At 39.4% G+C, this 12,500-nt stretch overlaps 1 protein-coding gene across 1 annotated transcript; it reads right to left on the reverse strand.

The window, feature by feature from the left end:
- Positions 1 to 100: 100 nt before the first annotated feature.
- On the reverse strand, positions 101 to 10,027 carry ctps1b (CTP synthase 1b). Its single transcript, XM_068570558.1, has 18 exons — positions 9,922 to 10,027; positions 8,860 to 9,040; positions 8,463 to 8,633; positions 8,195 to 8,295; positions 7,581 to 7,697; positions 7,314 to 7,397; positions 6,899 to 6,979; positions 5,828 to 5,979; positions 5,404 to 5,536; positions 5,115 to 5,203; positions 4,212 to 4,306; positions 2,957 to 3,019; positions 2,774 to 2,817; positions 2,590 to 2,686; positions 2,454 to 2,509; positions 2,132 to 2,228; positions 1,205 to 1,349; positions 101 to 901 (listed from the first exon to the last, which is right to left on the reverse strand). Exons 2-18 carry the CDS (start codon positions 9,023 to 9,025, stop codon positions 823 to 825), a joined length of 1,770 nt encoding a protein of 589 aa, XP_068426659.1. The 5' UTR covers positions 9,026 to 9,040; positions 9,922 to 10,027; the 3' UTR covers positions 101 to 822.
- Between the last annotated feature and the right edge of the window lie 2,473 nt (positions 10,028 to 12,500).

The following is a 12,500-nucleotide window of genomic DNA, read 5'->3' on the forward strand; positions in this document are numbered from 1 at the left end:
GTCACCAAAACCCAACTTTATGGTCAAGTTTAATCTCATATTCTTGCCGTTTTGCACGTACACTCCATGTAACAGAATGCAAGATTATTTAAAAACAGAATGGCTTACTCACTTTATTGTAGTAACTGTTAATGAGTTAAGACATAAGATGTTATTAAACCTAAAAAAGGAGAACACAACATTGATAAAACATTTAACCAAGTTGATGTATCAATATGTCTAACTATGATAAACAAGCAAGATTCTGGCAATACAATTCACAAACAACTGTCCAAAGTAATAATGTTTTCATCCATTGGAGTGGATTAATTTGGTTGTTCCAAAAAACAAACCTGATATGCAGACTGACATTTTGACATGGCTGCAAACTAATCTGCTTTTTCTGAGTCTCAATTTTTCTACATGTCACTGCAAACTATCCATCTTATCATGCATTTGCCCAAGCATCATGATCCTAACGCCTCTGTGCTGACAGACTGATGATTTACCAGGCGAGTCTCACTCTATTCTGTTCCCCTCATTCCTACAGATATTTTCTGTAAAGGCATTCCAACATGTCTTTTATTACAATTCCCCATAAACACTTTCTTCCAGCAACTGAAAAAGGCCCTAAAGAGATCACAGCAAGACATCCCTTCACCTTTATACAATCTGTGAAGACTTCATATATTTAGAATTTAAATTGTTATCGTAACAACTTTTTGTACCCATAAAAAAAATAAAAGTTTATTGCATCATTTAAGAGCAAACCTGCTTTTTTTCTGGGGCTTGCATTTAACTGCATGAGTGACACACAAACACAACAACTACATGGCTTTAGTCTCAAGACAAAGAGGGGAATTTCAGCTCAGAGATATCTGCTTCAGGAGAACTGCTGCCGCTGCGGTCACTGTAAGTGTCCCTGTAATACAAGATGAAAGCATAAAATGAGTTTTATAGCACCGATGCCAGGCGGGGATTGCTTTATTGTGATTGCAGGTGCATTGATGATGTAGTGTCACCGTAAACTCGATGTAAGAGAGTTGATTATGACACTGAATAAAAATATGCTTGTAAATTTCCATTGGGGTCGACAAGTCAACTGCATTTGAGTAAATTCAATGACGCATAAAAATGAACACAACACAACATTATAGTGTAAAGGGATCGATTAAAAAAAACACACAAATTTTATTCTAAAACACATTGCCGTGTCCTAGCTTACCGTGGAGAGAGACGACACCCCTTGGCCAGGTAGCTCTGGAGTTTTCCTGCAGCAGCCAGCAGGAGACCAAAGTATGGCGGAGAAGGTTTGATGGGTCTGGAGGTGAACTCTGGATGGTACTGCACTCCAACAAAGTAACAATGATCTGAAAACAAAGTCCAGGACATTATTACTGGCAGATTAGCATATTATGCTTGCCATGTGATTTATGCAAGTCATATGCGAACTGTGGTGTACGCTGTGTAACATATTTACCCAAGGAGGACAATTTGAGGCTAAGCATGTTGAAGAAACAGTGGCGATGGAGACGGTTCAAACCGTCCTTTGGCCAAATACTGCACCCCAAACTGCCCCCTACCGGGTGTGCATGTTTATTGCTCCTGATGAGCAGGTGGCACCTTGTAAGGTAGCGCCTGCCAATGTATGTCTAGTGAAGGGAAAGTGGAGCACTTTCTCCAACAGACTCATCCAGCTGCGCTGTCACAAGGACCGGTGCAGGAGAACATTCCTGCCAACTGCTATAAGACTTTATAATAAATCATCTCTGGGCAGATCCTCCCTTAATTTAAATCATCAATAACCTCAGCACCACTTTCTCCGTGTATACACAATTGCATTTTAGTTATTATTTAATTTTCTTAAATTAATATATTATGCCCTGCTATTTTATTATTAGTTTTTTCCCTACTTAATATTTGTATGTTTACTATAGGATGTGCTTGCTGCTGCCACAAAACAAATTTGCAACAGGGGATGAATAAAGTATCTATATAGCTATGAAGCGAGAGTGCATGTGTGAGTGTGTGTATGAATGTGTGAGTATGTACCGTAATGTCCTTTGAGTGAGCAATAAGACTAGAAAAGCGTTACTGCGATCATGAGCAACAGCAGGTGGAGACTTGTTTTCAATAAACACTTTTCACTCACCCTCCAATTCAATGACCTCCATTCTCTCTCCTTCCACATCCTGGCCGACAAACTGAAAACCCTTTTTTTCAAAGTGGTGCTTCAGCTCAGGGTTCACCTAAAATGAGCAAATGGTTCAAGGATTCAGGAAAGGTTTCTGAGAAATAAGGTAAAGAGGTCATCTTATATACTTCAACGCTAGGGCTGGATACAAAAATAGAACATATCATTGATTCAAATAGAGCCTCAAGTCTCTGCAGCATGTACAAGAGGAATGCGATTCCCCTTGAGTTTGCATTTGTTTTGCACTCTCATACAAAAAGGTTTTAAAATCTTGTTTTACCTCAAATCTGTGCCTGTGCCTCTCATCAACATATTCCACGCCACCGTACAGTTTTTCTAAAACAATGAAAATATCAGTCATCAAAAACACAAGGTGGAGTGATCAAACAGTCCATTAATTCTAGGAGGATACATACTCAGTACACTTGTGCTGGATTTGAAAATAGTCCGCCTCTTCCCCAACCTCATAGTCCCACCCATTTGACCTGGGTTGTGCTCTGGCATGTCAATCACCTGTCGAGAGCAAATGGGATGTTAAAACTATTCTGTTAAAGCCTCGGCTGATATGATGGGATGTGAGCTCAAAAGAAAAGAACACACCACAGGGTGAGTAGATTCTGGATTGAATTCTGTGGAGTTGGCATCTGAAAAAGATAAAGGAAGCAGAACTGAACAAAGCTCAACATCCTAATAGGTCTATGGTTCTTTCATCATTAAATTAGAAACCATAAGAACATATCCATTTTAACAGAGTGTCACCAGCAAAACTGTGCAATTACTCACCTTCCCATCCGAGAACATTGCGGGCAAACTCACACACTGCCAGCTGCATGCCCAAACACACTCCTGCACAAACCAAGACCAGCAGGATTATTGCACAATTAGAAGGAGTCATACATTACGACAGTCAGGTAAGTGGTTTGCACAGTGGGGATCTTGTTCAGTCTAACTCGACAGCATTTGAAAGGGATTATTTTAAGTGTTGAGGTTTAAGTGGATGCAATTGCCCTTTATTTCCTGATCTATGGAGAAGAAAGAAAATAGATCCATTTGTGGACATGTGTTATTTTGTTATCTGAATCATGTAGAAAAACAACACAAAGCAACTAATTTAAGCTTTGAGTCACATCGTTCTGTAACATCTTTATACACCTTTTTAAAATGTTGCCACATGTTCTGGGTTGGTTTGAGTTCAGGACTCTGACGTGCCAATAATATACACCTTTTTCATTCTGTGTAGCTTTATATTGAAGGTCATGCTTGCATACATTGCAGAAGTTGTTGCTCCTCCTCTGGCTCAACTACACCAGAAGCGCACGCATCCTGACTGCTGTTGCCAGAACACAACCCAGTGTACCACCTGCAGGCAGCCCTTTGATGAGTCATTGAGCATGTCTAAGGGCTACACACCCACTGCCCAAAGGCAGACGCCTACTTAGTCCCAGACACAGCAAAGTAAGAAAACTAGAAGAAACGCATTGTGGGTGTATCGCTCCGCCAACCAGTCAAGTTGCAGTTTACATCCATATCTGTCCAAAATGTTATCACTTCATTATTTTATCCCATCAGAAACGTCAAATTTAGTACGTCAATACTTGAGTTCTGATTAAAAATGTGTGAGAGCAGCCTTGACCATTGACCTTTAAATCTAATCAGTTCAAGTGGACATTTGTTCGTCGACAAATTTAAAAAAAGAAAATAGCCTTTAGGCACTCCTGAGATATTGCACTTCAAGTGGATTTAAGGGATTAAGGGAGATTCTTTTTGGTCTTCCATAGTTTTTAGACAAATCCTGAATAGCAAACCTATAATATCAATTGATGAGGTTTCAGTTTTGTAAAACAGAACAGCAAATACGTTTTTAGGAACACCGTAGCTATTCATTTTGTTGTCTAATTCACAGTAATACAAATATGAACCTGCATACCAAAATACTAAAAATGAACTTGTCTTAAGCAACAGTCGACACATTGTAGGGAACAGTTTTATGTTCTCAAGTTCTCTTATAGCATGTCAGATAAAACAGGTAATCACTTACCCAGGAAAGGCTTATTCTGTTTCCTCGCCCAGTTAATAGCGAGCATCTTGCCTTCTGTCCCTCTCACACCAAAACCTCCTGGTACCAACACACCACTGTGGGGAGGAAGAAAAGCGACAGCCTCCATTCATTTCAGAAATTAGTCCAGATTATTAAACATACACAATATAAAAACACCATCATACTGAGTATCATTATTGATGAAAGTGTTATGATGGAAGTTACATCAGAGTTTTGTAAATCATATCCATCATTTGACTAGAACGTGTAAAATATACTACAAATCCCAATATTGTAATCAAAGACAGACATTACGATGTCTACAATTTAAGGTGAAGCTGACCTCGTACTTGCATGTAAGCTTTAAACAATACAAATGGTTATTAATTGCTACACCCATATTCAGACAATATATCGTTTATGTGTATAAACATCCATATTGAGTCAATTCTTTATTCTTAACATGTTTACAAAGTTGCCCATGGCACGATCCCCTTACTGTTGATCCATGTATACAACTCCTTGTTTCTACAGACTTGAAGGAGCAAAATGCTGGACAGCTATTTGTAAATGTCATCAGGTCAGCTAGTTCAATAACAAGCTAATGGATTTCAGACAAGGTTAGTATCTATCATAATCTATTTTGTATCTGCAAAACTTTGCAAGAGACTGTGGTAAGAAACAATTGCTCATTATCTGATTCGGCTTTCTTCTCTCTTTTGGCGCCATGTTAATGCTGCCCCCCACCGTACATTGCAGGTTTAATCTATACATGAAGATGTTATAAAATGCTGTGAATTTCTACAAAACAAAAGAAGTCATTGACCATTTTATAAAGCTGCCTTATCCACGAGGCATGACAGCACTCTGCTGCCATCATGTGGCATACTACAGTCTACTCACTGAGCGCTGCAGAGTCTTTGCCAGGCCTCATGGTATTTCACAGGTTCATCTTGCAGAGTGGTAGTCTCTAGGTCTGCAGAGTCTATGTACTGTAATAATAACAAACAGCATGTTTGCTAAGATATTGACTGATCTCCGGTCAAATGATGCCAACTACTCTTTAAATATGCTAAAAGGTTGGGTATTCTTTCAGTTTTACAATCGTTCTGTGGCAACTGTTAATACAAACTGCAATTCAATGTTGCAAAATTAATTTACAAAACATAAAGAATGTGTATTGATTCCATACCTTAACCTCTAGTTTGTGATTAACTGCGAGGGCCGAGTGCTCCAGTGCCTTGATAACTGAGGTGTAGGAGTCGGATAACTTGGTGTATTTTCCCACCAGGGCGATAGAGACATGCTCCAAGAGACGGGCAGATCTGAGGAGAGAGCAAGATAATTTACAATGCCAATCGGGTGCATCATAAAATCATAACTTTATAGCTTCCCAAAGAAAATTAAATGTTCAGTGGCTTAACCTTCCCAGTGTGCCGTCGTGACCGAGCAACATAATATTCAATATTCTCAATCCCCAAAAGTGCCTGTGTGATCAGACTGTCGGTTCCATAACTATAAAAAAAGGTAAATTATCTGTGTGCCACTTCCTGACAACCCTTCAGAAAGACACAACGTTGGAAAAGGTTAACAGCCACACAGACAAAAGCTCTCACCTGTCAGCCATCTCCTTCCACTTTGTGAGCATCTTTCTGGGCCTCACCTCGATGGGCAGGCTCAGCCGCTGACAGAGGTAGCTCACTACACCCTGGTCCTCCAGCAGCAAGGGCACTCTGTAGACTGAGGAGACGTCACGGACACAGATCACCTGGAAAGAGTTACAAAACATGTTATTCGACTGACTTACATTTTATCAGACGATGCTAAGTCAACGTTTGAGGCAGCAAGTTCTCAAAATACATGCTGGAGCTTTGTGTGCAACACACATTTACACATCAGATAGTTTAAATCAATATCACTGTCACTAATACCAACTAATGTCCCTTCTACTATCACTTCCACTCAGTGGCGGGCCGTGAATTTAGACTTAGGCCTATAATGAGACACCCGACCCTCTACACGACAGGGGTCCCCGCAGGCTCTCAACCAGCCCAACCCTCTCGGGTCATCAACGATGCATGTTGTCCACATTAACAACCAACTAGTCACATTTAGTTATAATAAAACCGCGGCAGTTCAAAGACAAGACATTAACACACAGCAACGCCGGCGACAGCACTGCACATTGGCGCGGGGAGAGAGGGTAGAGCCACCAGCAGTCCCAGGTGCACATAAACCTCTGTGGGAAAGGGGTCATCAGTAAATCCTGAGATTCTAGGTTTGAGATGGTAGCTTCACTGACCAATCACAGCACATTTTAATGGTCACATGGGACCTGTGATCAATCACACATTGAGTTTCGCAAAGGCTGTTTTATAACCAGGCTAATCTTACATAAAGTGAAGTGAAATGTGATTGGATAAAAATGCTGTTAAACAGGTCCCTAGAAGCCATACAAGAGGCCTGAACGAGCAGAGCAACAGATGAAGGGCTCAGCTGCACAGTACAATGAGAAATTTAATTAGGCACAAATAGTTATAATAAAGGCTTTGAAGGCCCTGACGGCCCGCCACTGCTTCCACTACATCTAACCCTTCTACTTTTACCACTTAATACACCAAAACCACTGATTAAGCGCTTCAAAGTAGGTCGTTTGTTGTAGAAAAAAAAAAGTCACTCTACTTTACCTGTGTGGGCTCGACATGACAAAACATGGAGATCTTCTCCTTGACGGATGTTTCTAAGGGCGATGAACAGCGACACATGATCTGCAAAGGAAAATTATGTTATTTTACAACTGGACATGGGTATAACTAACATGTAGCTAATCATTGGGATGTGATCAAGGGGATTCAAAATGGCAAATTTTTCTAGTGCAGCCCGTTGTAACCTCTCGTATGTCACAGCGTGGTCGTATTGCTTGATACAATGATTATTACAATCAATAAATAATATAATTGTTAGTTACAGCCCTATACTTTTTTAGTAGTTACCCAAATTTCTTTGACGTTACTGTTAAGGGCTGCAGTGCAGGCCTTTAATAGTAAACAGTCTAACACAGAAGGGACCGCCAAGTTTAAAAAAAAATTATAATCTACTCACCAAATCTGGAGACAAGCCCAGGCCTCTAAGTTCTCGAACACTGTTTTGGGTTGGTTTTGTTTTCTGCTCTCCTGTGGTATTGGGCTGAGCACACAAAAGCCTATTAATCTCAAATTGTAACTTAAATGTGTGTGACCAAAAAAAAGATGTTTATTTTCTAGACTTCTCTTTAAATATATATTAAAAAAAAACAGAATAAAGCATAGATTAGACTTACAACTACTTGACTTCTAATATTCAATGTGACGCGTGTTCAGTGAGCCATACCTGTGGCACAAGGCTGACATGGATGTTGCAGAAGTTCTCCCTCTTCACCTTGAACTGGAACTGTCTAAAGGCCTCTATGAAGGGCATGCTCTCAATGTCCCCCACTGTGCCTCCCAGCTGTTGACACAACATACCAGCTTAGACCACAGAACTGCATACACAACCAAACGGGTTGGTTCTCATGAACCTGTACAAATGCCACACCCCAAGAAAGTACAAAATAACATTAGCTGTTAGAGCTGATTTTGATTAATGACAATACAACAACAGATGAGGCAGGGTAATAATTTAAGCATTTATGAAGATTCAATTGCAAATATAACAAAGATGATATACTTTTACAATATATGTTGTCAAACAAACCATTTGGAAATAAAATACTTAGTTTTACTGTTGTGCTAGCAGAGGAGTGAAGTTTTACAGACTCATCACCATATTTTTGAAACCCCAGAGTTTTAGTTTTTCAAAATATTTTTTCTACTCTGCCTATTTGTGTAAATTAAGTAATGTCTCTGCTTGTTGAACGGTGCCAGAATTTCATATTGCTTCTGGCAACATATCAAAATTTCAACAAATTATTAGAACAGATTCAAGTAGCTACAAGACTGACGTACCTCAATGACACAAACTTGAGGCTCCACACCATCCTCATCTACTGAGATCCTGGCCTGCTTCATCACCCACTCCTGGATGGCATCTGTGATGTGGGGTACCACTGAAAACAGATTTACCGAATAAAGTGATATAAAATGAATCACTGCTCATTGAACATACTTGTGAAAAAGAATACAGCAAAGGTGATGCTCCGCCGCATATATTGGCACCAAACCGAGGCGAAGACATGGAGTGCTTCCATGTTTTGTAGTAGGTGTACTCACTCACCTTGTACAGTCTTGCCCAGGTAGTCTCCCCTTCTCTCCTTGTTGATGACCGACTGGTAGATCTTTCCAGTGGTGAGGTTGTTGTCTCTGGTAAGCCGAATGTCTAGGAAACGCTCATAGTTCCCCAAGTCCAGATCCACCTCCCCGCCATCATCAAGAACAAAAACTTCACCTGCACCACACAGACAATATAACCATTTACCTTAGGGTAAGTGCAAACTGATTCAGTCCTCTGCTTACTGACAACGACTATCATATGGAAACAGCTGACCCCACAGCCACAAGAGTACATGCACATCATGTCACATTAACTGCATGACTTAAGCACACATACAAACAGCAGATGATAGCTCAAACTAATATAAAAGAAACCGCGTTGAAAGCACCTGATTACGTACCGTGTTCGTATGGCGAAAAGGTGCCAGCATCAATATTGATATATGGATCTATTTTGATGGCTGTGACATGAAGGCCACACGACTTGAGGATTGTCCCCACGCTGCTGGCAATGATGCCCTTTCCAATACCAGATATAACACCACCGGTAACCAGGATGTACTTCATAGTAGCATGCGAAGACTGAAAATAAAACACAATTAGAATTTGTACAACATCTCCAAGCCCACGAACCCACAACCTGTTCAACCACATGTGGGATGAATGATGCAATACAGACAATGCGAGTGCTCCAATACCAATCAAACTTCAAAACGTTGTTTTACTCCTTGTATCCCTGCAGTTTCAAACGTGTTACTCATGTAACATACCATGGATGGACCAGCAATAGATAATATTACATGAATGAGTTTTGAAACGTGGGTGAGGTGAGACTACCGCTTTGTTTACATCTGCCCTCGCATGACCAGACACATAACGCATGGTGACATTGAGAGGGTAATTCAGAAAACACAGGAGGGGCGTCTTTACAGCGGTTCCCGTTTTACAAGAACTACGTTACATGTTTAGGGTTGAGGTTAACCACATGACCTGAAATGCAATGGCGGGAAATACCAACAACACAGCGCGCTCATGTGAAGGAGACTCCATGTCTTTATAATGCCAAATCCTAGTTGTCAGTGAATGAATACAGTGCATCATTAAGAGCATACACTGTCGAACTGGACTGGACCTCGAAGTTTGACCTAGCTTAGCTATTGTTCAACACAAACTGCTTTGTCGCAACCAGTTTTGCAGACTGACTGTTCACTTCTCGTTGTTGTCGTCTAAACTACATGTTAAAAATAATAATAAAACACGAAGGTTAAGTGAATATAAACTGCCTGCGTGACTTGCACAGCTGACACGCTAGTTACACTCGCTAATGTTAGCTAATAGTGATGCATTTAGAGACATACACTTGGCAGCATTTAAAACTGACTCTGTAGCGCATCACACAACAGTACCGGTAAAAGAGAAAGAGGCTATCGTTTGGTATCAGTAACTGTTGTGAATTCACTTGCCTCTACTTTTGTTTACGAAGCGTCAGACTCCACGTTCACGCTGCAGAAGAACCACGTGTAGGTGTCGGAAAGACAGACGATCCACTTCTGCTAGGACAGTTTGTTTCTTTCCGCTTTTAGTCCACTTGGGTTATTCTATGCCCTTTCCTTAGTCTATCAGGCAGATCATAGGATACAGCCGCACAGGATTAACCAATCAGCTGGACGAATGTCAGGGACGGTTACCGTGTGAGGCTGCTCTGTGGGCGTAATGCCCCACTTATGTGTCACAGAAGCTTTTTCACCGTGTGACGTTACACGCATTGAAGTGAATGTAATTCAAGGTCAATGCTAGCACAATTGAGCATACTTCAATGAATATTGATAACTAATAATACTTGTTGTATCAACCATGTACTCTTACACTACCTTTATTTCAGGTCTGATCCTGTTCACACATGCAACCCGACCTAGACTGATCCCGACTACCATTAACCTGTATATTTGTGCGGTCTACTGTCAACCTGCTTTTGGATTTGTACCTTATTGATAATGTGTATATTCTATTGAATTGTCATTTTTACTTCGCTTTGCAACTGCTGCACAACCATTTTGCTCTGGATTAATATATTCTATTTTAAAAATTGATCTGACTTATTGAAACAATACATAAAATAAATCTTTGTCCAATATCATCTATATATATATATATATATATATATATATATATATATATATATATATATATATATATATATATATATATATATATATATATTACATTTTTTTTTAAACTTTTAAAACATCTAAATTATTTGTCATATCATTCTTATCATAATTCTGTCATCTCCTATTCTATTATTTGTACATCAATTAATTTATTAACAGTTTTACCACTAGATGGCATATAAGTTCTATGTTGCATTTTTAGCATATTTCTATGCCAAATTGAGCTTTTAACATAGCTATTCACACATATTGAAGCCTATGATTGTAAAGGGGTAAATGAGGCATTCGATATAGCACCACAGAGATAGATACTGTTGTAAGTATTGATACCATTACAGATTCTGGTTTGGTCAAGTGAGGCAGTACAAATTAGAGCAATGGTCCCCTGTACCCTCATCGATACAGAAAATGCTGTCTGTAAGATATTAAAGTTGGTCTTTATGTATTCAGTGTCGCTCTCCTCCAGTTTTGCTGTGGGTAGTGAGAGTGGTGGTTCTAATTCATTTCTGTCCATGATCTTGATCTAATTAAAGACCTCATCCCTGCCACCTCATTTTCATAAGCTGTTCCCTTCAATTACATCTGACAAGTGAGCACAGACACACATTAACCTCCTGCATGAAGAGGTACTGCGCTTCCCTCATCTCTCTGCAATCTTGAAATAACAGAGAGGGCCATTCAAAGGTAGTTCTACCTCCTTGAATTCACATTTTTGTGAAACACATCAGTGGATGGCTGTGCCCGGCATTATCCACTTTCAATATCTTTTGGTTTTCTGATATAGATAACAATGCAAAGTGTTTTGGTTGACTGTGTCTATAGTCAGCTGTGACAGTTCACCCATGTTTGTTACTGTTTGTTACTTATTGTCTATATTGTACTTGTTTTGCCTCCCACAAATAGCAAGATGAGCCAGTGAATCTGGAGAGATATGAATACTGAAAGAATACTGTTGCTCATACAAGATTGATTTACTTTGTTATTAAAATGGACAACATTTTGCACAGATGTGTCAGTGACTGCAAAGTATTGATAAAAAGTGATGTGTTTACGGGCTGTTGTTTCAGTTTGGTTGAAAAACAAACAAGTAATAGTTTGTCATGTTGTGAAATATGCTTGTTTGCTTTTCTTTCTGAGGGTTTCCACTGCACCTGGCTGCTGTTTGCCCTGAACCATTTCCAAGTAACATTTATTTTCACAAGGAACTTTTGAAATTGTGATGGTACTTGCAAATGACAAGATACAACATATAAACCATACGATTACCCTTTGTTTTTTCATTTTTATTACCTCTTTACTTAGATATCTGAAATATTTATTTTCCCTTGAAAATGCAAAACTTTTCTCACCTACTATTCTATAATCAGATGTAACTTCACCCCCAGGTCTGAGCCTGAGTGATAAAACCACGTCCTCTTCCATATGACTAAAGCTTTGATGCGTTCATAACAAATATGACAGCTACTGTAGCTTGGAAAATAACCACAAACGGTTGAGATCAGGGCTGATTCAAAACAGCAGTTGGCTTTTTTTTTAAACCAATTTTTGACCATGAAATGCAGATTTCTTTTATTATTTTTGTAAGAAACGTCGATGTTAACATTAGCATTGACGTTTCACCACAGTGCAGTCATATAATTTTAAACATCATTATTATTAATTGTGCAGTTATTTCTATATTTATTTATTGCATGCAAAGTGATGATTTAAGAATAAAGGAAACTGAATTCATTAAAACACTTGAAATGCAAAAGAAAATGTCCACAAGAAAGGAGGATAGGAACACCACTAAAGTAAAATATCTGTCTGTGTTTTCTTCACCTCGACCTTATGAAGTTTAAGAGCACTGGGGTCAGATGTCATGAGCTGCT

This window comes from Clinocottus analis, unplaced genomic scaffold, assembly GCF_023055335.1.
Source record: "Clinocottus analis isolate CAN_PGR_092001 unplaced genomic scaffold, fCliAna1.0.p SCAF_9, whole genome shotgun sequence".
NCBI classification, from domain to species: domain Eukaryota; kingdom Metazoa; phylum Chordata; class Actinopteri; order Perciformes; family Cottidae; genus Clinocottus; species Clinocottus analis.